Below are 26,280 nucleotides of genomic sequence, written 5' to 3' on the forward strand. Positions count from 1 at the left end.
AGGGGGAAGTAGAAAAAAACACAATCAAAGAATAAACAGCATGTGAAAATAAGCACTATATGTTGTCAGAAGAAAAAAAAATTAGTATAGCATGCTAACACTAGTACAATTATTATAAATATAACATTAAGACATAATTATGGTAACTACATGTAATAATTAGAACAATTTTTTTACTTTCTCCTACTCTAATCTAAACTACCCCAAATACCAAGAATTAAACTATGGACTAATGATTATACCCAAAATACCCCCTCCACCTGACCCGCACAAATTTGAGTAGTGAGTCTCGAACCCAAATGGTTGATCAAGATAACCCCGTTGGCAAATACTGTAAATGTTAATAGTAGTAGTAACATTCAAATAAAAAACAGTAAATATGGGGTGGGGTTTTGGTAATAATCATGATAATTGATTTTTAATAATGGTAACAAACAAGAAAGTGAAACATTACCTTATTACGCGTATTAACCTTCAATGAATGATTATTGATTAAGTAAAAAAAAAAAAAAGGAAACTTTTTAAAGAGCAAAGATAAAATGGTTGTGTAAATATATGTAAATGTTTAATTAATACGGGGGTGGGTAAATAAAATATGGCGGGAATAGAATAGTGATGGGAGAAAGATTCGGGGATGGTGGGTGGTGAAAACTGTAAAACTTGGCAGAAGAGAAAAGGTTAGTTTGACTGACGGGGAATGCTTGAAAAGAAGACAAAATGTGAAAAAATAATAGAGAATTCATACGAATAAAGTGAGAGTTGAGAATATCGAGAAATTGTTTGCCTGCATTGAGGCATTGTCATTATCGATCACGGGAGAATATCAATACTCTTCATCTTTGTTGTTAGCACGTCGATTTTATTATATACCAGTGCTTACACCCCGTGTGATGCACGGATAAATTATTTCTTTTAGCTTATAATAAAATTTTAAAAAATTACTATGTGTAACGGTTTGGTTATGATTTTCAATATTCATTACCCGCGGTTAACCGAACCGAACCGATGTCCAATATATTAACAATTTTACTAACTTTCTTTCACAATTTATGATTAGTTTTGGATATTCTAAGCAATTTATATATATATATGTATACTCTTTTTAAAAAAAGTTGTTAACTTTGTTTAAAATATTTATCAAAATATTAGTATTATCATATAAAAGATATTTTAAGTAGTAATCATGATATTCTTAAATAGAAACTTGCATTGCATAAATCTAACGTTAGAAAAAAGTAATTCAAAATTAAATAATGTGATGTATATTGACTATTATAATTGAAAACTTAAATTTTATATTAGCAATACTTTAATAAATGGTTAACCGAAAATAAAACCGAAATTAACCGACTTTTTCGGGTAACCGATTTTCGGGTAACCAAAATTAATGGTTCAAAATTTCTAACTAACCAAACCGAACCGAAACCCGAAAAACGGTTCAAAATTTCTAGCTAACCGAACCGAACTGAACCGTTCACAACCCTATGTGTTACGTGTTAATCCAGAACATTTAAGGTTGGAGGATGTGCCACAACTCTCGGCAATGTTTTTCCATATCCATGCCGTCCTCCGAATCAGATCACCAAATGATTATATATAAACTAAAACATCACTCACTGACTCACGTACGTGGTACCATTCACACACATATCTTTTTTTTTGAACAACAATTTCATTAATAGATTGTATCGGTTAAAAAGGGTACAAACAAAACCAAATTGTTACATCGATAAAAGTGGGTTTTTAGCTTTTAAGCCACTCGATCCAAGACAAATTCGACTTATTACATCTAAATGAGAACCAAAAATAAGATAAGCTAAATAACGTATAAAAAGAGACTTGTTTCTTCGTTGATGGTTACGAAACACCGCCTCATTTCTTGTCTTCCAAATGACCCATAGACAGCAACACAAAATCATCTCTATAACCTTCCTTTTGTTTTGGTTAACTCGTAACCCATCAACCCATGACATCGTGTCCCTTGGTGTTAAGTAAGCGAGCGAGTCTACCTCAAGCCATAACTTGTTTGCAAACAAACAGTGAGAAAAAATGTGGCACCCTGATTCCTCATTTTCAAGACATATGGGGTAGAGAATAGAAGGAACATCAAGATTTCTTTTCACCAAGTTCGTACGGGTAGGTAAGCAATCCATTGAAACTCTCCAAACGGGGATGTTAACCTTTCTGGGCACCGTGGAGTTCCATCTAGTTGCAGGTTGTTCACTCGATAAAGAAGCAGCATCAATGGCAAGGTGTAAATCCTTAACTCAGAAACTCGAAAACCCGTTAAAGTTCCAGCTCCACTTATCATTACAATTAGACCACGAAAATGTAGACAACATAGTTGACCAACGACTTAAACAAAGTAATTCGGATTATTTTCTAATCTAAAAGGCTAGGAGATTTCTTTCCTCGTACTGTTTTTATCTAACTCGCACAGTCTATGGGTGTTCATTATTTGGATTAACCGAATAACCCACCCAATCCATTTGACTTGTGTACTATTCGGATTGGGTTATTCGGATTTGGTTTGGTGTTTGGGTGAAACCGATTAAGGGAGTTCTTAAACGGTTCGGTTTTGGTTTAAAAGTTTTCAATTGGGGCCCAACCGAAACCCAATTAAACATTTAATATTTAATAAAACTATAATAACCTAATTTAAATGACATAAATATAACTTCAATTATTATAATAAATTAATCCAAATTTTCTTAATACACGTAGTTATTTGAATAACCTCACCATGAATAAAAAAAATGGTGTACATTAACATTCAAATTGCATGATTATTCATATATACTAAATTAAAACTTGAAAACTTTTTTTATTTGGGTAATCCAAAACCCGACCAAATAACCCAAACTTTATTTGGGTGGTTTGGATTGGGTGGCCACATATATAGATTGGGTAATAGACGGTTTATTAATTCTTAAAAAACCGAATAACCCAAACCGAATAACTCTATTCACCCAGAACCCGACCCAATGAACTCCCCTATCGCACACTACTCGACCAATTCCATTCCAGATTCCCATCTTCGAGGCTGCAAAACAGTCCCTTGGCCCTACAAAATTCTAAATATACAAACATTTTAGCACCTTTACCCAAAGGGCATCAGGAGAATTCACGAATCTGCATCTACACTTGTATAACAACGCCATATATAATGCGGCGAGCCTATTCCGAGGCCTCCATCTTCTTTTTTCGCTAACACTCTATCCCACTTAGTCCAATGAATCTTTCTTTCTTCAAGTTTCTTTCTTACCGTGGCTGGTAAAAGGAAATAGAGAAAGAAAGTAACTACCTAAGCTCGTAATATCAATAAAGCCTTTCATTTTGATAACTTCTTTGTGAACTTCTCAATAATAGGCATCCACAAACTTATTGTTTTCATGTGAGCCCCAATCGGAATCCCAAAGTAATTGAAAGGCAGTTTATCAATCCCATACCCCGCCAAGCGTCCCAACTTCTCAACCTCTTCTCCAGAATACCCACACCATACAACTTAGACTTTATAGTATTAATAAGAAGACATACATATCTTGTACTCTTCTTTGCGATGACCATCAAAGCCTGATATTGTCGCCTTCATTAACAATGTGTTGAGCAGATTCCCAGGTCAATGACTTAACCTTAATTGGAACAATGATAAGCGGTCATATTAATTATTCTTTTCAAGTTAGCAAGGTCAGGACTCGTCCCGGGCCATTAAATTAGCCTAATTATCTCATATATATACATGTTGAAGTACACAGACATTTAATATTAATGTTAAATACTCTTTTGGATACCCCATTTGAATATGCATTTACAAAAACATGAGAAGAAAAAAGGGTGGTAAACCATAAACATTTAACAAAAACATAGGAAAATACAAATATATGTAAAATCTTACCATACATGAAAAGAACCACCACGCATGAATTTTCCAACTAAGTTGATCGTCGGTAAAGCCAAAAAGTAACAGCAACCTGATGTGGTTTTTTTACACAAAAACAAACCAAAGATTAGATTAAATTATAAACTTTAAATTGTGTAGGCATCGGAAAACTTCAACACAATAAGGACCAATTATAAGTTAAAATTTCAATTAGATTACAAAGACCAAAGCCACCAATTGAAATGGAGATCGAGTCCATATACAAAAATAGTATAAAAAAAAACATTAGGCTTTAGATAGCATAGCAAACAAAAAAAAAAATTAAAAATTTTATATTTAACATCATAAGTTCTATATAGAAAAATATATTATAAAAAATTTGAAAGTTTGAATCATTAATGATCACACTCTTAATGAACATAGATTATACCAAGTGTGTCCCATAGAAATAACATGTTATAATACACAAAAGCTATTGACCATTTATTCATGTTATTGTAAATTTTTAAGTATCTAAAACACTATAAACAATTTCACCTCATATTAACTAACAAACAAACAAACTAAACGCAGAGAGTGATTGCATCAAAAAGATTTCCATGGACAAATCATCATACTTTAGTAATAGATAATGCATATATCCCTCTACTTTATTGCAATATCACCCAACTCGATCATACGCACAAAAAATAACACATAAGTTGATTTTTTTGAAAATAGCTCAGTTGCAATGATTCAGTAGTATCCTTGTGATATATATAATCATCTTAAAAATATCGTTAATAATGATGGATGGATCATTGGCGCTTTTAAACTAATAATCAAAAAACAATTTACAACATTATTAGGTTGTAACAAAAAATGACAATTATTATTATTATATATTACAATAAAAAAAACATAATCATCAAACTCCAAGTTCATGGAGTGTAGAGTCCCTGTCTAATTATCTTCACTTGCATGTTTATTTTACTTTTAATAATATTATTATTATAGATACAAATACATAAGAATCTTAATAGATCATTTAATAAATCATTTTGGACAGAATAAAATACCTTATATTCCAAATAAGACTTACATGAAATTACGGATACATATGGAAGAATTTCATTCTGTATGTGGCGTTTGCATTTCATTCTGTAACATATAACAAAATTGTGTTATTTATGGCGTTTGCATTGCATTTCATTCAATATATATCTGCACAGTATACAATATACAATACAACAAAACAAAATTGTGTAAACAAATAAGACCATAAATAATGATTACAATACAAACGATGAATACTTACATGTTCGTCCATCAGGATCATTTCAATACTACCTAGGTTATTAACATCTCTATATAGAGGTTGCAATTGCTTCCATAGCCGCAAAATTCTAACCGTTATCGTACATGGCTTATTATTTCGACGCAAATTTCTAATTGAAACATGGTTTAGTGAAGCCATGCTAACTTGGATGTTATGTGTTTATGTTTTGAAATGTGTTTTTGTTTTGAAATGCCTTAAAACTGAATGGAAGTGACCTTATATAGAGATAGACACGCAAGGAAGTAACCGCCACATCAATACACGAACGGTTACACTTTCAAATTTTCAAAAATTTTAACTTCTTGAAAGTATAACTAATCCGTAGACCTTGTATGGAGAAATATTGTATAGATTTTTGGACTTTCTTGCATTTTTAAACATGCCACATAGGCAATAACTAACAAATTTTGAAGTGACATTTATATAATGTAGGGATTATTATCACCTTTAATATACGGTAATTATATAAATTGTATTATAAATTTTTTATGAATATTCCTCGTACATAATTCGTGAGTATAAAATATATTGTGCTTAAAGTAAATTGATGGTCGAAACTAAATTATACAGTAATAAACAGTAATAATAATATAATATATGTTTAGTTAGAGTTTCGATTTACCTTAAATTTTTACAATCACTTCAAAATCATAACTTGTAAGCATAGTGGATGACGACAAATAGACTTGTGATTTCAGATCGTATGTTAATAACTTATTATAAGTAATATAAATAATAGGAGTTGAAGAGTTGAGAAAGAAAAAAAGGCAGTTTTATTAATGAGAAAACGATCAATCAAATAAGGTTATAATGTGTTTTGTATTTATAAGCTAAGAGTTAGAATCTAATTATAAGTCTAATAAGAAAATTGAATCTAAATGTACAATTAAAAAAGATAATTTAATAAAATAAGTAAATTAAATGAACACGTATGGATTAATGATTACGTCACGTGTTGTTTCAAGAATATATCAATCATATTTTAGTTTATTGATAGATTATTATAAGTATTATATTAGAGTAAATTATAAGAATGATAATGAAGTATACGAGATTACTTTTTAATACAATCCTTTGAATCTTTACTTCAAATCCTAAAAAAAATTCAATATAGAACGATGTGAATTAAAGAACTCACCTTCTCAAGATGTCTATCTCTATGCCAAATAAAATAAGATGGTTATGACATAATTATTTTTATTTGGCACCTTCAAATTCATTTGTACTAGACTTATGTCCGTGTAATGCAGCGGTATGGGAGTGATGATGGCAGAAGTGGTGGTGGTGACGGTGGTGAGGGCAGCAGTCAAGACGACGATAGGGGTGGTGATTGTGATGAATGTAAAAATAATTTATTTTTAAAGATAGTATTATAATTATTTTAAGTGTTGAGAGATGTACAATTTATTTTCGGTTACAAATCTCTAACTATGATTCTGAAAACACTGCCAAATACACTTCGCAATTATATCAACAAAAAGTTTGCATCATTTAACACTTTATCAGAATATGCCAAGGATATGAACTATAGCAAAGGTCGCGCGAGCATCTGCCAGCAAGTGCCAACTTTTTAAAACAGTTTCTAGCATTCTTATCACTAAATCAAAACCATTTTAGTACTCTTTAAACTTTTGTGGTATCCCAGTCCTCCTATGAGGGTCTTGGGCCTAGGGAGACCCAGGTTCGAATCCTAAGAGGGCAACTTCTATTTATCGTCGTCGTGCCATTTGGTGTATTAATAGGAGGTTTTCCTCCCTCCGTGGTTTCCTGAAATTCGAATGTCATTCTGCCCGAAGGATGTAGAGGCCGATAAGTGGAATGAACCGGTTCTGACCATTCAAACGTTCAAAAGAAAAATATCTTATCAGAAGACATCAAATATTTATAGTTTGATAATACTATCTAGGTATTTAAAGACTCCTAAAAAACCTCCTAAAACCTTTAAATCATGTGGATTTCACCTACTCTTTTTCCTATTTCCTAACTCTTAATTTTGACACATGTATGATTTAATAAGTCTGGGATGCAGTCTTTGCCTCCCTCATCAATCACCTATATTAAAAATCTAAAACCTTTTATCTAGTGGGTAGAAACATTTCAAGTCAAATGATTAACATCCGGTTAAAAGAGAGTGTGAGAGATGGGTCAAGATTGTCTTCAAGTTCTTTAACTTCAAAGTTTTCCTCAAGCCTCTGTCGTCTGAAGCCTACAGCTTCTAAGTTCTAACCATCATGGTTCGATACATTCTTCTCACCAACACCGGAAGCCTTCTCGTCAAGCCCATAAGCAATAGCAGCTGCAGTTGGCACATCCATAATTCTCATGACATTAAGAGCAGAGATAACACCTGCATTCTTGGTGGCTTGACGCGGCAAGTCATTGTAGTAGGCAAGGATAGTAACCACCGCATTTTTAGAATACAAAAATATATATTACCAACGATCTTCTGCTAATTGATCCGTTTCCCATCACGTCAATACCATCAAGTGTTGCCAGACTCGAGTTACAGTGTTAATTTGCTGTATTTACCATATCAATGAAGAACATATAGTGTTACAGGATGGAGTCGACAAAACATAAATGCCTGGAGAAAAGATTCACGTATATTGTTCATGAGCATCTAATAAGTTGGGAACACCAATTTATTGAATTGTTCAACTATATATGTAGTATCCAAAGTTCCAAACGAATTAAACCTTTTATATGTTCTAAGCTAAGTGAGACAAAGAAGTTTGCTACTTCTTCCTCAGGCAGCATGCCACCGATCGATCTTGCTAGCATATGGATAATAAGGAGGCATCAGAATATAGTTACATTTTTCTGTGATCATGTTCAATTTTTAGCTGAAGGAAAATATGATATAAATACCATGTGATTTAATTTGACTCCGAATATCACTTACACAAAATAAAGTTTCGGATGACATTTTTATTGTATTATGTGAGATCTTGATCCCAATTATGTGATTACTCCTTTCTTAAATAAAAATATTCATGGAAAAAAAAACACAATATAAACTTTAGATGAAAAAAAAGTTAGTGGATGATTAATACCTTACTTAAAAAGCAAGCTTCGAACCACCAAAATTAAACCACTTGGTAGCAAATGGATATAAATTTGCATTACGTTTTGATCATCATGTATATATAATGACATATATATTGAGCATGAGAAAACAACACTTTTGGCCCATCCTATTTATTTATCTATCTATATTTATCTAATTGTAAAGTGAAAGACAACTAGGGGGTAGACACGAACTTCCCCATTTAACTTATAAACACCTTCCTACATAACTACACGAGTTCTGAAAACTAACATAGACTACGAGATGTATCCTCTAACCTTTTTCTTGTTGAATACACGAATTGTATGATTAAGTAAGATGGGCTATAGCCCAATATGTTTGTAACAGCAATTATGGCCCAAGATAATCACATAAGCAATAAGCTTCTTTGAGTTTTAGATGGAACAACTATGTCCCGCTCCGTGTCCAATACACGGGAGTTTATAATATTATCATTATCAATATAAGATATAAATTTATTATATTTATAAAATTTTGTTTACTACTTTTATTAGCTGATCCATATATTAAAACTTTGAATTTTATATTAGAATATTTTTTCAGAAAAATGTGTTCATTAAAATTATTTTACTATGACATAATTAGTATTTATTTTTTAATTAATTAATTTGATATTTATAAGATAAAACGTATTATTAGTATATATATATTAGCTATTATTTTGTTAGATATGTATATAAGCTATTATTTTATTGGATATGTGTTTATTATTATTTTTTATTTACTATATTGAAATTATTAAAATTGTAAATTTATGAGATATGTATAATTATTATTTTATTGAATATATATTAGTTATTATTTTATGTGGTATATATTAGTTATTATTTTTGATTTATTATGTTAGAATTATTTGTTAAAAAGTGTAAATTTGTAATGGAAAACAAAAAAGTGTAGATTAAAGTCAAAATTGAAAATAAAAGTCAACATGAGAAAATCGAGAGATGTGATTGGTTAATAAGTTATTGTAGCAGCTTTGTTTAAGTATATTACTAGACTACATTTTAGACTCGTGTGATATATATGGGTTTTAAAAAATTAATATATAAGACAAAAAAAATGTTACACTCAAAATATTGATACATTTTAGAAATTTGAATATAATGTAAAAATATACTTAAAGGAAATTGAGATATTTAAATATAAATACTGAATGATAAATCACGTTGATGGTGTAGCAGAGTATACAAACTCTTTCATATAAACAATATCTTAACTTTGATTACATAATTGATCGAGTTCTCATTGATATCTTATAAAAGAGTAATTTTATTTTTGTTAACCATGATTGTTAAGAACAATAAAAGTAGGAGCTAGTTCATGGGTTTTCAATAATTTTGTCTATTGTGATTATATTTGTAGGTTTCAGTTTATATAAGAAAAATTTGTATTCTAAATATAATTTAAATTTAATTACAAATAACAACAATGATTATCCCATATATATAATCTGATTACTGATAAGTGATGATTAGAATTCTCTTCAATGGACTAACAATGATCAATTGTATTCATTTTCTTTAAAAATAGTCCTACTATACTTTGATATGTTTTGTGTGTATTTCAGGTTTGGCTGAAAATGGTGTAAAAACATGAAGAAATGTGACAAAAGTTTATGAAACCAGTAAAGGCCGTAATTGTATGGTTCTGACCGTAAATTTATGGTCCAAGCCGTAAAAACTAGACATGATGACTTTTGCTTGGAAGTTGGAGGCTTAAATTTATGCTCAAAAAATAAAACGGGGCCGTAATTTTATGCTCCGGGCCGTAATTTTATGGCCAATGTAAGTTTTGGTCGATTTTCATCCAGAGAAGAAAAAATGCTAGGCGCGAATTATGGTGACTTATTACGGCCCACTATAATTTTACGGTGGTAGAGCCGTAGTTTTATGGCCCAGTCGAAATTTAGGGTTTTAGCTGATTTTGAAGGGTGTCGAGTCTAAATATTTGGGAGGACTATGTAAGGTAAAAAATTTGAAGATTCACACATCTTTTTGGCTGCAATTGAACAGAAAAACCTTAGAGAAAACACATATACACCATTGAATCGTTCATAATCATTCCTTCCATCATTTGATTCATGCAGCAAGGATTTTCTACATCAACCATTGACGATCTAAAGATGGAAATGTCCGGGTAAATCTAGGTTATCTCTCCCGATGAACAATTGTTGATTATTTACTTGATGAACTTTATTTTCAGTCGTGTAAACATTGATCTTGGATTGTGATTCATATGACTGATTAAATATTATTCATTATTATTTGATTTGAATTTTTCCAAGAATATCTATTGCAAGATAACGGTTTGTGCCGAGTCCATTAGCTTTAGGGATTAAGACAGGTCCTATAATTAACATAGATTGTGCCCAAATATGTTCTTGTCAGCTAATAAAAATTAGACTATGTGATTTTGAATAAACATTCGGTAAAATTTATCAAGTGAATTAATGCGACTATTGGGATTCGGGAGGGATGATTTTTCCGATTACAGTTTACAGCTTATAATTTACTTCTTTCTTATTTAGTTTAAGAGAAAATGTCACAAATGGTCCCTGTAGTTTGTCACTTTAGCGTTTTGCCCCTTGTGTTTTTTTTGTTGCTACTGGTCCCTGACTTTTTCATTTTCGTTGCCAGAAGTCCCTGCCACTAACTTCTGTTAGTTTTAGCTGTTAATTGTGTCATGTGTGATGCACATGAGGGTATATTGGTCAACTTCATCCTTTTCCTCATCTCTATTAATTTTCAATCATCATCATCTTCATAAGCAAAAACCCAGATCATCATCAAAATCTTAAATCACATAACCCACAACTTTTAATAATTCAACCTAATAATTTTATAGCTACAACCATAATTTCTATTTATCCGAAAATATTATAACATCAATAATGTAACACCCCGCTAAAGCGGAATATACGGGATGCACAGATAAGCACAATCGCACACAGTACAAGTTCCAACACAGCCATTACATTAAAAGAGAACAGAAGTACGAAAGTTATTACAGAACATATAATGTACTCAGAATAGACAATAAGCAGAAGACAGAACAATTGTCTTTTAGAATCAAGTCTTGAACAGAATTAGCAAGGAAAGTCTTCGCAGCTCCTGATCTTGTACGCTCGAACAATCGCCAAATGAGATGAGCTTAAAGAGGAAGACTCCTATGCTAAAGATCTATAAGTCTAGCCTGAAAAGCATGTAAGTTGAAAAGGGTCAACTACAAAAGTAGTTGGTGAGATTCACATAATGTACGTTTAGTTTACATATAAGTATATATGTATAATAAGAACAGGATCACACGAACAAGATCATAAGTTTTGTACGTTGAACCAAAGTACTTTGTAAATAATAAGGACTAGATCAAGATCTGCAGGTTGAACATAAATACTTTAATATAATAAGAACTAGGTCAAGATCTGCACGTTGGACATAAGTACTCTATAATAGAATGAACAGGACAAGAACATATAATGAACCTGAGATATAAGTGGTCACTGCTAATCCGATTGGCCAAAACTGAACTGTAATGTAATGATGTGCTCATATAGCTCAAGTACGTTAAATAAGGTTTAGATCAAAACAAAACAAGTACAAGAACAAGTAATATGCATCCTCCAGAACTGCGGAGAATGAGGGTGGGCCTACCCTAAACAACGCTGTCCATAATTACCTACGGTTCAATCCCTGAACTGTGGGATATGAATTGATAGCAGTGAACAAGAACTGGACAAGTACAAGTATGAACTAGAACATGATAATGAACAAGTACAGTAGTATAAATGTATTTAAGATCCTGCTCATTCAAGACTTAAATACTCTTTTAAATAGTTTAAGAATCATATCATAAGTAGTTCAAGATCATAATATAGTACGTAAAATAGTTCAAGAACATATGTACAAGTACAAAATAGTTTTCATGCTTTTCAGTCCCCGATAAAAGAACTTGAACAAAATGTACGAAAGGGGGATTAGTGAACTCACAGTGATCTGGTACAAGCACGATTTATAAGCACAGAGAACAAGCACAGGGATAGATAAGTTATATCTATCAAAATCCAAGCACGTCTTGATGGAAGCCTAAGTACATGTCATTCATCATAAATAAGTACGTATATTAGTTTATGTGATTAATTAATCACTGAAATGTCCTTGATGAACTGATGATTTGGTCCTTTGAAGATCTTTGAACGTTTTGACTCAAAAGAGTTTAAATGAACTTTAAGTACATGAACTGGACTCAAACTGAACGTCTTGGAACTCACACATAAGTACTTATCGTGTTAATGGGTTGAACGTGTCTTTAATAATGAACTTTAGCCTTAAGAACTCAATTTAGTTGTTCATAGAACTCATACTTTAATAATTAAGATGGAACATGCCTTTAGTGTACTCTATTAAGGTTTGCACAATGTACGTTGTTTTAGATCGATTCATGAACTAGCTTTGATGTTAATACGTAGCCTTTGGTGTGATTGATCGAGTGATATTGATGTTATGAATTGGTTTGGTGATCAAGTACATGTTTAGATTGTTTAAGGTTCAAGTACAAGGAGTTATAGATCAAGTTCGTCTAGGGTTTTGGTACAAGATCATCCCACTAGACATGGCAAGATCGTTTTGGCTGACTAAAGTTCAAGATCGTCAGGTGCAAGATCGTCTTAGGTTCCACCCTGGTCAAGATCGTTTTGTATATAAGGTTTCAAGATCGTTTCATATTTATGATAGTTCAAGATCGTCTCAAGGTTAGAGCTCAAGATTGTTCTAAGGACATTAGCCAAAGTTGTCCCATTCCAAGGACAAGAACTAGTGTACACGATCATTTCATGAACAAGTGTTTGAGCAAAACCGATCCAAAGGATCAGTTACCCATTAAACGAACCAACAACATCACAACACCACACAAGATCGAACGAACAAGCTCAAAGTACCAATAGGCTGCCTAGGAAGATCTTGGGACAAGATCGTCCCATTCCAGAATCGTCCCACTGCCCAAACAGGCTGAAACAAGAACAAGAACACTATACGAAGGTCTAGATCGATTCCAGGACTTGTTAGTACGTAGAACTTAGTACATATATGCACAATAACATTAACCCTTAACACTTTTAACGATTTCAAGACCATCTATAACATGAACAAGGCGTGGCACATCAAGAACAAGTTTTTCCTTCACTTTCAAAAATGGGTTTTGTAAATTAAAGCATGTTATGACCCAAGTTTGTTCACGCAAATGTCATTAAACACATTTAGACACAAACCCATTAATCATTAACAAGATTTTCAATCAAAATTGGACCAAATCATCAAGAACATGAACTTGAAAAAGTACACTTTTAATTTGATCAAAAACTCATAATTTGTTATTGTTACCTGAGATTTGATTCCAGAAATATGTTTTGATTATCACAAGGATGCTAAAAGTACAAATGATTTTGGTTTAACAACCCAAAATCAAAAGATGATTTTTGTGTGTGTGAATGTGGCTGCAACTATGTGTTTTAGAGAGAGAGAGGGATGGAAGGAAGAAGATGAATAATATGATTTTCTCTCTCTAAGGTTCTCCATCATTTCTTTATATACATTTCCATAATAAATGAACTCCATAAATGCAAGGACCATTTGCGAACATTTTGGACTAGAACTTTTATGAACACGAACGTTTATGAACCGAACTTCAATATTTCATTGTACATAATCATGAACTCGTCACATAAATCAAGATTTAAGATCAAATTGATCTTCATATAAGCACATAATTTAGGCCTAAAGCACGTCAATAACTTAGATAAATTGAACTGTCTAGCCGCTCTATCGGCAAATGTACGTTTTCAAGAACTTATTTAGAACATTTTTAAGACGGTTGTTACAAATAAGTAATTAAAATCCCAACTCATATCACATATAAATACATATTAATAAATATAAAATTAAACATATAATGCTACTAAAAGAAGAAGAATCCAAGGATGTTAAAAAACACATATACATATATTGATGTTAACAAAAATGCCACAATGATCATATACGCTGCCAACACGAATTACCTAATCCCATCAACAAGTACAATCTTTCTTTTACTTGTCCAATAAATCCATCTTTTTTTATTGAAACAAATCAAAAGCCAAAGCAGAAGTCCTATGAGAAATTAGAAACTACAAACATACACTCATGTAATAGTCACATATTGCTATTGAAAGTGTCGAATTTAGCCTTGAAAACCAACTGATTTCATGGAGGCATTTTATCGAACACCTAGTGTGCAACTTTCTACCACTCATTTCTCTATGAAATTGGACCTAATGATTTGCCCAAATGCAAGAGTCAACCAAAAGAAGAAGTAGGATGAGATTTATTTGCATTTTTATTTCAAGTTTTTGATAATTTACCTTGTTCTTGAGTTTTTGAAGCCTTAAACTATACATGGTTTCGATCTGACATACAAGGATGAACTGTTGCGTAGAAAAGAATCAACATTGGATGGACCAGATTGTGAAGAACACCAAACGAAGAATACCAAAGGTTATTTGGTTCAACAATGGAAGACTTAAATTGGTGGGATCTTTGGGGTGCTTTTTCTCATCTTTTTTTTTTTTTGGTTTTTAGGCATGATTAGATCTGAAATTGAGAAAAAAACATAAAAGAATTAAGGATTGAAGATTGAAACAAGTTTTAGCGAAGAAATCAAAGTGTATCTCTTTCTCAATAAATATATTATTACTATATTTAATATATAAAAACGTATAAAGTGTATATATATAACTCTTTTTATCACGTATAGTCCATGTAGCTGTAAAACGGACGATTATACCCTCGCATGGCCAACACATGAAGCTTTTTAATGGCCATTTTTAATATAAGTTAGTGACAGAGGCTTCTGGCAACGAAAACGAAAAAGTCAGGGACCAGTAGCAACGAAAAAAAAGCACAGGGGGCAAAACGTTAAAGTGACAGACCACAAGGACCACATGTGACATTTTCTCTTAGTTTAATTTGCATATTCGTTTTAGTTTAATATAATTAGTTTTCTTATTATTCTCAAACCAACCAAAATTGTTCAAACTTGACTATAACCACAGACGCTCTTCTTGGGAACGATATTCACTTACCTTATCTAGTATAAGGTATTTAGATTTATTTTTGGTCGGTACTTCGACGTCGATCAATTACAATTGCTAAGAATAACAATATTACAATTAATTTTATTACAGTTAATAATATAAAATAATATATTGATATAAATATGTAACCTCCCTAACTTTTAGCTATATTTTGTTATTAGATAGACATTATGTAATAAAGTATTAATTATTTTTAAATTGGGTTAAAAGTGTAATTTGATGATAGAAAATTAAAAAGTGTAAATTAATTTAGACATATGTTGATTTTATTAATTTTAAGAAATTGAGAGTTGTGATTAGTCAATTGAGGTTAGGTCAGTTGCCTTTTAGTATATGAGTTTTAGGTAAAATAAAACAAGTATTAAAGTAAAAAAATAAAACAATAGGTTTTTATTCACTGAAGATCACCGTGCATCATGAAAATCATCGTGCATCAATTGCTTCGTGAATCTTCAAGCATCAATTTAACCATGATCTAAGTGTCAAGATTATGTCTTATTTGTTTTACTTTAATACTTGTTTTACAATACCCAAACCCTTGGTATATATTAAGAAAAGATATGCATGAGAGTAATTACTTGCAACACGGAGGAAATTTATGTATGTAGGAAAGTTAATAACTTGCAGAAGTTGTTTTGGAAAACCTAGAATATTGATCTCTCTTACTAAATCTTAAAAGCCAATCATGTGTGGAGGAAGTTAATTACCTATTCGCATGAAAGTTAAATGTTTGTAGTGCAAAGGGAAATTATGTTGTAGGCTAGTTAATGACTTGCAAAAGTTGTGTTGAAAAACCAAGAATATTAATCTATAATCTTTAATCTTTTTCCCTAATAACATATATACGCAATTAAGTTTTTAAACAAATTTCGGGAATTAGGCCGTGCATAAAGAGACAATACATATCAAAAACTAAAATAAATTAAATCTATTCGAAAGTTATATTACATTGTATCTAATTATGAATATATATTGCCAAAAAAAAAAGTTCATGCGAGAACCATTTGAATTGGAGGAACTACGAGAACCTCTAAACTATAACTTGTGTTCATATGTAAATGTATATGTGAACAAATTCGTTCACATATGAGCATATGAGATTATACTTAATAATTATCATGTTCATATTTGAACAGTTCCCACATGAACCTTATCCTATATATATATATATATTACCCTATCCTATATATATATGTGTGTGTGTGTGTGTGTGTGTGTGTGTGTGTATGTATTTTTTGGGAATTCGATTGGTCATGTTATTCTATATTTTATTTATTATCAGATATATTTTAATATGTGGGTATATTCAGGGGCGCAGGTAGCTAGGGGAGGCGCCCCCCCAAAATTTTTTTTACGATGTAGGGAGTATATATTTTTCGTGTATAAAATTTTTGATATATACGGTTTCAACCCCCCATTTTAATTGTGAAATTTTTTTTATATACCAAGCAATAAAATTGATCCACTATATTTTACATAAGCCCATTCAAAATTACTTAGCCCAAACTAAAACCCATAACTAAAACCCATAACCTAATTATTTACTTAGCCCATTAAATAAATAAAAAAAAAACAAACCGACCTAAATAAATAAATAAAAAAACAATCCCGCTCCCTCCATCTCTATTTCCCCCCTTCTGTTCTGTCCTCTACCAAGCGCCACCCACGGGCCACGACCACCTGACCTCCACTAGTCCACCTGCAGTCCGGCCTCCCGCCGCCGCCCGCTCCGGCAGTGGAGCCGCCGCCGACCACCAGGTATGTGTCTTTTTTTTTTAGTTTTATTTAGGGTTTTAAATTTTTAATAGAAATTAGGGATTTAGTTTTTAATAGAAATTAGGGATTTAGTAAAATTAGGGATTTAAGTAGAAATTGTTAATTGTTAATTGAGAATTTGAGATAGTGTTTTTGTTAATTTTTATCATATTGGGTAATCTTGTTAATTGTTATTGAAATTGGGGTTGATTTATATTTATTAACTTGATTTGTTAATTATTATTTGCAATTTTTGTAGTTGTAGGACAGATTTTAAAAGAAATAATGAAGAACAAAACCATAACTTCGTTTTTTAAAAGAAAGAATCAAGAAGAACAAGTAGAAGGAATTGATGATGAAGAACAACAATAAAGTAAACGTCAAAAAGCTTCAACAAGCGAACCGGTTATTGGTCCGGATACTTGCAATCAACAAATTCCACAAGCTAACATCAATGAAGTGGTTGTTAGTAGCCTAGAAAGAGATCTTGCTAAACGACTTGAAATGTGGAAATATCCGGTGGCTAGCATATATATCATTAGGAGTGTATCAACCTAATCTTGAAGTGTATAAGCCTAGAGGTCCAAAGAATAATCTTCATCGATTTAAATATGTTTGGTTTGGTATGTTTCCTAATTGGTTAGATTATTCTCCAACAACACACAAGGCTTATTGTTTTTTATGTTATTTGTATAAGGATAAACCAAATGAGCAAAGTGGTCATAGTGCATTTAGTTGTGAAGGATTTGACAATTGGAAAAAGGTTAATGATTGGAATAATTGTCCTTTTTTGAAGCACATTAAATCTTCAACACACAAAAAGGCATTTGTGTTTGCTACTAATTTAGTGAATAAAGAAGCACACGTTGAAAATTTCATAGAAAAAGAAAGTGAAGAGCAAATAAGGAAAAACCGTTTAAGATTGAAAGGTACAATTGATGTAGTTCATTGGTTACAATACCAAGCTTGTACTTTACGAGGACATGATGAATCTTCCAATTCAAAGAATCAAGGTAACTTTCTTGAATTGCTAAAACTATTAGTTTCTTATAATGATGATCTTGTAAATGTTATTTTGGCAAATGCTCCTAGAAATTGCAAGTATACATCTTTCGATATCCAACAAGAAGTTCTTAGTATTATGGCAAATAAAGTGAGAAAGTATATACGGGAAGAAGTGGGGGATTCTTGGTTTTGTGTCATGGTTGATGAGTCACGGGATGAATCCAAAAAAGAGCAAATGGCCATAGTCTTAAGATTTGTTGATGCGAAAGGGGTGATACGGGAAAGGTTCTTGGATACAGTTCATGTAGAAAATACTGTTGAGGCGACTTTAAAGGCTAGTTTGTGGAATAGACTTTTGAATCAAAACTTTGATACTGGAAAAATTTGTGGTCAAGGTTATGATGGTGCTAGCAATATGAGTGGGGAATGGAACGGATTACAGGCACTCGTTCGGCAACATAGTCCTTATGCATATTACATTCATTGCTTTGCTCACAGGTTACTTACTTTTTATTTTGGTTCGTTCTTTTTTTGGTTTGACTAAATACTGATAATCTCATATGGAGTTGAATATTTTTTTTATTTTTTATTTTTACAAGTTACAACTTGCCTTAGTTTGTGTCTTAAAGGAAGTTGATCCAGTACACGAGTTCTTTGATAAATTAGCTTATGTAATAATTGTGGTTTGTGCTTCTAGTAATTGTCACAATGAGTTACAAAAGGCGAAGGCAATTGAGATTAAAGAATTACTGGAGTTGGGTGAAATCAAATCGGGAAAAGGAAAAAACTAGGTCGGGACATTAAGAAAGGCCGGGGATACACGTTGGGGTTCCCATTATAATTCCATTTGTAGTTTGATTAACATGTTTGGTGTCACTCGGGCTGTTCTCAAGGGAATAATGGACAACAAAACTAATAATACCCGTCCTGAACGTGGAGATACTCAAGTGGCTTATACTCACTTGAAGTCATTCGAGTTTGTGTTTGTTCTTCACATGATGAAAGAGGTGATGCAAAAGACTGATGCACTTTCTCAAGGATTACAAAAGAAATCCCAAGACATCCTTAATGCAATGGAGTCAGTTTCAGCCACAAAGGTTAGTTTAAATGATTTTAGAAACAATGGATGGGATTCTTTAATTGAGAAAGTTATTTTTTTTTTTTGTCAAAGATATGACATAGAGCAGCCCGGTATGAAGGCTCCATATAAATCTACCCGGTATCGGCCTCGTAAAAATGATCTTCATGTTACATTTGAACATTTTTACCGAGTAGATTTGTTTATGGAGACATTGGATAACCAAATACATGAGATGGATTGTAGATTCAGTGAGCAATCAGTAGAGTTGTTATCTCTTGGTGCGACTTTATGCTCAAAACAGATTAATATTGGTGACATTGTTCTTCTTGTTGAGAAATATTATCTTATGGACTTTACTGAGCAGGAGAGAAATCAATTAAGATGTCAATTGGAGACTTTTCAAGTTGAAAGGATAAATAATGCCAAGCTAAGTAAGGTAGCAACCCTTTCTGATCTCTGCCAAACTCTTGTAGAAACTGGGAAAAATAACATGTACGATTTGGTTGAAAGAGTGTGTCGGCTACTCTTGACACTTCCGGTTTCGACTGCAACAACAGAGATGGGATTTTTGGCAATGAAGATTCAAGACTCGCCTACGTAATAAGATGTCTGATGACAATCTAGCAAACAGTATGGTGATTTACATAGAAAAAGAAATTGCTAGCAAGTTTGATGCGGAGTCCATAATTGAAGAATTCAAGGAACTTAAAGGTTGAAAGGCTAAACTCTAATTTCTTTAGTTAATCGAACCAGATACCAACCGTTTGTCTCATTTTTAGTTTTTAATGTTTACTTTGTCTTGGACAACCATTTAGTTTTTTAGTGAATGAAACTTTTATTTTTATAATAATAGTATTTAATTTTTGATCCAACCCGAATCAAATCACTGACCCGAATATATTACCCGAAAAATAACCTTAGGAAAAAAAATTTTAGATCCCGACCCAATACTAAAAAATTTCTAGCTTCACCACTGGGTATATTATTAATTAGTTGAAAATCATTAATAGAGATGGTGTTTGGGTTGCTTAACCGTTGATATAAATGTGAGTGAGTTGTTGATTATATAAAATAATTTATTAATGAGAATTGATGATCATCACAGTTTTAAAATGCTTTCAATTGTTTTTTTTTTTGAAAGGTGAATTTCGCTTGAAAACTTCGTATCGCGATTCGATAGAAATGCTTTCAATTGTACATCATAAGTTTATATGCAACGCACCAAATCTTTCCCACCACAATCTTGCAATTTCTATAGCATCACTGTCTTCAAAAAGCTTACCTCATCAATGGAAAAAGTAGCAAAAGTTCCAAGAAAGCATAGTGAACCTGTGTTTTTGTATTTTAGTAGACAAACTAAACATCTACTCGGTATAAAAACCAACCATTTCAATCATGAAAACAACTTTACTTCATCCCCGACATCCAACGGACGGGTTTAAGCCCTCGTTCTTAATAAAATCGCTTTTCAAATGTCAATGACTTCAATGACACCCATTTATTTAATTAATTACGTCTTCAAATTTTTCTAAACTCTAAGTACATTATATTAGGGTAAGGTTTATGTGAGAATCATGCATATTCGAATATAAGTAATATTTAAGTATAATTTAATCATATGTGAACGAATTTGTTCACATATATTATTCACACACATATATATATATATCAAATATAATATAAAGATTCTCATAGTTATTTCAATTTAAATAGTTACCACATTAAAAGTTTTTTATTTGTATATTAATATTAATCATCAATATAAGTGCAACAAAACTAAATAAACTTGGCAATGACTTGTGCTTTTACATGTGCTCTAGATTCGTAGGTCCGAGACATGGTTCAAGGTTCAGCCATATAGAGTAAGTGCCAAATCAAGAAGCGTAAGGGCCGATCCGCATGAAAAGTCAACCAAACTATATATTCTTAATATTATTATTTGATTGATGGTGACAATAAGACTACATGGGATAAATTGAAGAAATGGTTTCAAGGTTCATGACTCAAAGTAAGTATCAAAATCTTGAAAGAAAAAGAAAACATTTTTTTATTTTTAAGATGTATACATAAACACACAACTTAATGGTAAGAAGAAATACATAACAAATAGTCAAAAACTATTTAACGATAGAAACCTAACTGATCGATAAACATTTATATGTACATCTCATTACACGTACAAATTAAACAAATAAATAATGGTTACTCATATTTTGCAAGAACGTTTTTCAATTATAAAAGTGACCTTCTTATAACATGACCTTTGAATCATGAATGGGATTATATTTGTAGAGATATCACAATTTTAAGAACCTAGCTTTTCCTACAAATAATACCCTTATAATTAAAAAATTACAAATTTAATTTTTAATACGTAAAACGAAATTTAATTAATACTTTCTTTACATATTCGGTCAAACATTTAATTTCCGCTATTAATTCATTTAACTTTTTTTTTTGAATGATTATACACTATTTTTTAATCAATAAGTATAGAAATATATATAGTTACAGGGAAAGATAATTATAGTACATGCATTAAAAATTACACATGTGTAAGTTAATTTATTGATTAAAAATATATATAGTTTTTAGAAATATATCTATACTATATTATAAAGCAGATCTTCCTGTTTACATTTTAAGTTTTAACATTTACTTTCCCAAAATGACTATATATCAATTCTATATCTACCTACCACCCTTTCTCCCTCTTCAAATCTCAACCAATCATTTTTTTTTCTCTTCTCTATAAATCATTTATTCCTCAAATTCATTCAAAATCTTTTATCTCAAAAACCGTACATCGATAAATTAAAAAAATTATATGGGTGTTCTTAAAATTTCATGCTCTTTCATTAGAGATGTCATTCGATATATTTTTGACAAATTTTTAAATTCGAAGACGGAACTCGTACTGTTAAGGCATTTAGTTATCACACTCTATGACTTATCACCCCCACCATCTCACCGCTGCAACGCGCGGGTACTTACTCTCGTATAATTATAGGGGAAAGATAATTATAGAAATATATATAATAATTTTTTTAATATCTGTATTATAAATAACCCACCCCTATATATTATATATCTATATCTATCTATCTATATCTATCTATCTATATCTATATCTATATCTATCTATCTATATCTATATAATTATTAAAATAGTAAGAATCTTAGCATTTTAAAGCCTTCTTCCAATTTAAAGCTAGCTTTAAACATTGCCACATAGGATTTTGTTTTACGTGACATCTTCATATTTTTTTTTGCTATATTTATCTTAAATTAAATAAATTACTAAGTTCTAAATAAGAAAAGTATATTAAAATGTAGGTACGTATTTAAAAAAAAACACCCCCTATATTAAAATTAGATGCACTAGATCTAAATTTGGTAAAGATATATGACAAATTAATACAGTTTATTTGGTCATCTAGAATTTTGGTTCTCTTTTAACAACTAAGCTACAATATCGCTTAGTATTGGCAAACTAAATCACGAGAAAGTCATCACTACTAAATCAATTAATACTTTGTACGAAAAAATCATCATTAATAAATCAATTAATATTTTGTACAGTTATTAACTATTTTTATGTAGAGAGATCATATCATTCTATATGTAGTCATTATATAGAATTAAAAACGTCATTAATATCCAATGTCATTAATAGGATTGTGCTCTAGCTAATTTTTAGTCATCATTAACTTTTTTTATAACATGTCTCATCTATCATTACAAGTAAACATTTATTGATTAATATCCGCACTCTCATCCATCATTACAAGTAAACATTTATTGATTAACATCCACACGGGTAAAAAAAATCAATATCTAATAAAACAGTAGGAATCCTAGCGTTTTAAAACCATCTACATTAATTCAAAATATCTTTAGACTTTGCCACATAGGATTTTTCTTACGTGTCACCTTCATATTTTTTCAACAATATATATTTATTAGATATATAATAAATAAAAATATAATAAAATAATATAGATATATTAAAAAAATTAAAAAAAATAGACAAAGATATTATCGTATCTTACAAATCTAGACAATATATATTCAAATATATTTATTGATATAACCTAAACCTAAATGTATAAATTGTTAGGCCTTTTTCTATTCGAAACCAAGGCAAAGAAACCAAATAAATTGGTTTGTTATTCCAACCGTAAAAGTAAAGTCAAGAGGATTGTCGTGATGATAAGTTTCTGTCATTTATGAATTCAAAATAATATTTTTTTAATGATATGATTTTTTTCCTAAATGTATAAATTCTTAGGCCTTTTTCTATTCGAAACCAAAGGGAACCAAATAAATTGGTTTGTTATTCCAACCGCAAAAGCAAAGTTAAGAGGATAGTCGTGATGATAACTTTCTTTCATTTATGAATTCAAAATAATATTTTTTTTATATTTTGCGAGAACACTTTTCAATTATGAAAGTGACGTTATAACATGACCCTTGAATCATGAATGGGATTAAATTATAAAGCTACCACAATGTTAAGCACCTTTTTCTAAACATCATACCATTTTAATTTATAATTTACAAAAGAGTTAATTACAGAAATCGTCCCTGTCTTGGACACCAGTTTTTTGTTTTCATCCCTAAATTTCATTAATTACACTTTTAATCAAAAAATTTTGCTTCATCAACACTTTTAGTCCAAATCACTAACAGTCATTAAAATAGTAGTCACGAATTTTGCACATGATGGGTATATTAGTCTTTTCCTTGACACAAGGACCAAAAGTGTAAACACTTTCCTTGAAACAAAGACCAAGAGTGTGAACTACACTTTTGTTTTTATATTTTCTTCGGATCTTTAACCTTCTACAAGCTTTATCATCATCATTAACAATAAATCAACAACATGAAAGATAAAATCCAAAAACCCAGAAATTAAAACACAACTATTAAATACATGAATTCTACAAGTAGATGGATGAATAATAAAACCCAAATAATACTACTATGTTTGATAATACTAACAATCCCTAAATTAGATCTCTCTTTTTCTCTCTGAACAAGATATGTTCCCCGCCACCATCACTTCCTGCCACCACCACTTCTGGCCACCAACACTCGCACCACCCCCATATACATAAATATAGATGTAGACCTTGAATGTAAAGGTAGAGATGAAATGTTGATCGGTTTCAAACCAACACCACCACTCGCATCCACTGCTGAATCTTTGCTACCCACTTTCATCTACTGTTGCCAGCCTCCACCTCTCCTGCCTCACCCCTACCCATCCACCCCTTCTATATTTCATACTTTTCTTTTTATCCTTTGTGAAAATCATAGATGCTAGCTTTTCATTTCATAGTCAATATTTATATGTATTGGTAAGATAGGAAAAGGAAATTCAAATATTGCTATGTTGATTTAATGATGTTTGCTATGTTGATTTAAAGATTTGGGAATCTTTTTTTGCTGGGATATGTTTTTAAGATGTATATATGGACATATAGATATAGATATGGATATATATAAATTAAGATTATAGATCGTATGTGTTGATTTGGAAAGCTGAAAAATATTTTGTGGTGGGATGTGATTTACATTTGATGATGATGGTGATAGATATAAATGGATTTATGAATTAGAAAAAATATAAATGTACTTAATTAATTAGAAAACAGAATACTTAAATTAACATAGTTACTTGCACTTTTGGTCCACATGTATGGAAAAGATTAAAATACCTGTCATGTGACCTCACATTTAACGTCTGTTACTGATTTGGACCAAAAGGTTGACGGAATAAAATTTTTTGGACTAAAAGTGTAATTAATAAAACTTAAGGACGAAGCTGAAAGTTGTTATCCATGACAAAGACGATTTCTGTAATTAACTCTTTACAAAATTTGATATGTGAAACAATTTAATTAATGGAGAAAAGTTAGGTAAAACATGCAGTACCTATCTTAGGTAAAGCAGGGGTGATTATGTAAAATTCAGGGGGAGTTATGTATGTTTATTAAATTCAAAAGTTTAATATGTAAGTTTTTTTTAATGTGGCAATACCTAAACTTAGATAAAGTCTGTAGTATGGATCATTTTCTCTTAATTAATACCTACTTTTATTCATTTTATATCCACAATTAATTCTTTTAAACTTTCTAGTGAAAGATTATTACACTTCATGCATTATAGATCAATAAGTATCTCAAGCCGATCGATATCAAGGTTCAGAATCGAACCTGGGTGCAATATATCAAAGGAAGTGCACGTACCGTCCTAGCTACAAGCCAAGTTGTAATTACAACTTATATATTTTAAATTTTAATTATGAGATTCACAAATGTATATGTCAACAGTGGTGTAGCTTAAAAATTTGTTTGGAATGAACCAAATCATTAATAATAAGTTAAAAGTGATATATCAAATTTAATATAAACGTTAAAAAATCGAAGTCCAGAGCGAGTCATGCCTCATCCAACACCTATGTGGCTTCGCCACTATATGTCAAAAAAGAATAAAAAAAAAATTTAATTTTAACCACCAGCAAAAATTACCATAAAAAAATGGATCCCATTGGTAGATCGAAAGCAGTTAGTTCCGCCATATATATCATTGCGTGGCCACGCGCGATACGTACTGGTTTTTTACAATGTCAAATGAATAAATTAGTTTATGGTAAACAATTTTTAATATATATTTATAAATTTAGAAATGAATGAACTTCAAAAACAAATGATAAGCATTTATTTATAAAACTTAATAACCATTTACATTCACAACAAGCTAGAAGAAGATTACAAACAACATGAAAAACGTACGTACATGAAAACCAGCTAGTTATTTAATTAATTAATTTACAACAATAAAGTAGTCATCTTGTGCTCCCAATGCTCATCAACTTGTTATGGCTCGCAACGGAACTGGTGGCTGATCAGCTTGCCATGCTTTCAAAATCGTCATGTGGCTCGCATGCAGCTCATCCCCTGCTGGTGACTCATCGTCGTGTGACTGGGAGGACATGTCTTCATGCTGAGCAACTACTTGGGCT

At 31.2% G+C, this 26,280-nt stretch overlaps 1 protein-coding gene across 1 annotated transcript; it reads left to right on the plus strand.

Annotated features, from left to right (window-relative positions):
* Nucleotides 1–6,442: 6,442 nt before the first annotated feature.
* LOC122587637 (zinc finger MYM-type protein 1-like) lies at nucleotides 6,443–18,960 on the plus strand. The gene is made up of 3 exons (XM_043759809.1): nucleotides 6,443–6,539; nucleotides 17,809–18,667; nucleotides 18,867–18,960. Exons 1-3 carry the CDS (start codon nucleotides 6,443–6,445, stop codon nucleotides 18,958–18,960), a joined length of 1,050 nt encoding a protein of 349 aa, XP_043615744.1.
* The last annotated feature ends 7,320 nt before the right edge of the window (nucleotides 18,961–26,280 follow it).

Source organism: Erigeron canadensis, chromosome 2, assembly GCF_010389155.1.
Source record: "Erigeron canadensis isolate Cc75 chromosome 2, C_canadensis_v1, whole genome shotgun sequence".
NCBI lineage: Eukaryota > Viridiplantae > Streptophyta > Magnoliopsida > Asterales > Asteraceae > Erigeron > Erigeron canadensis.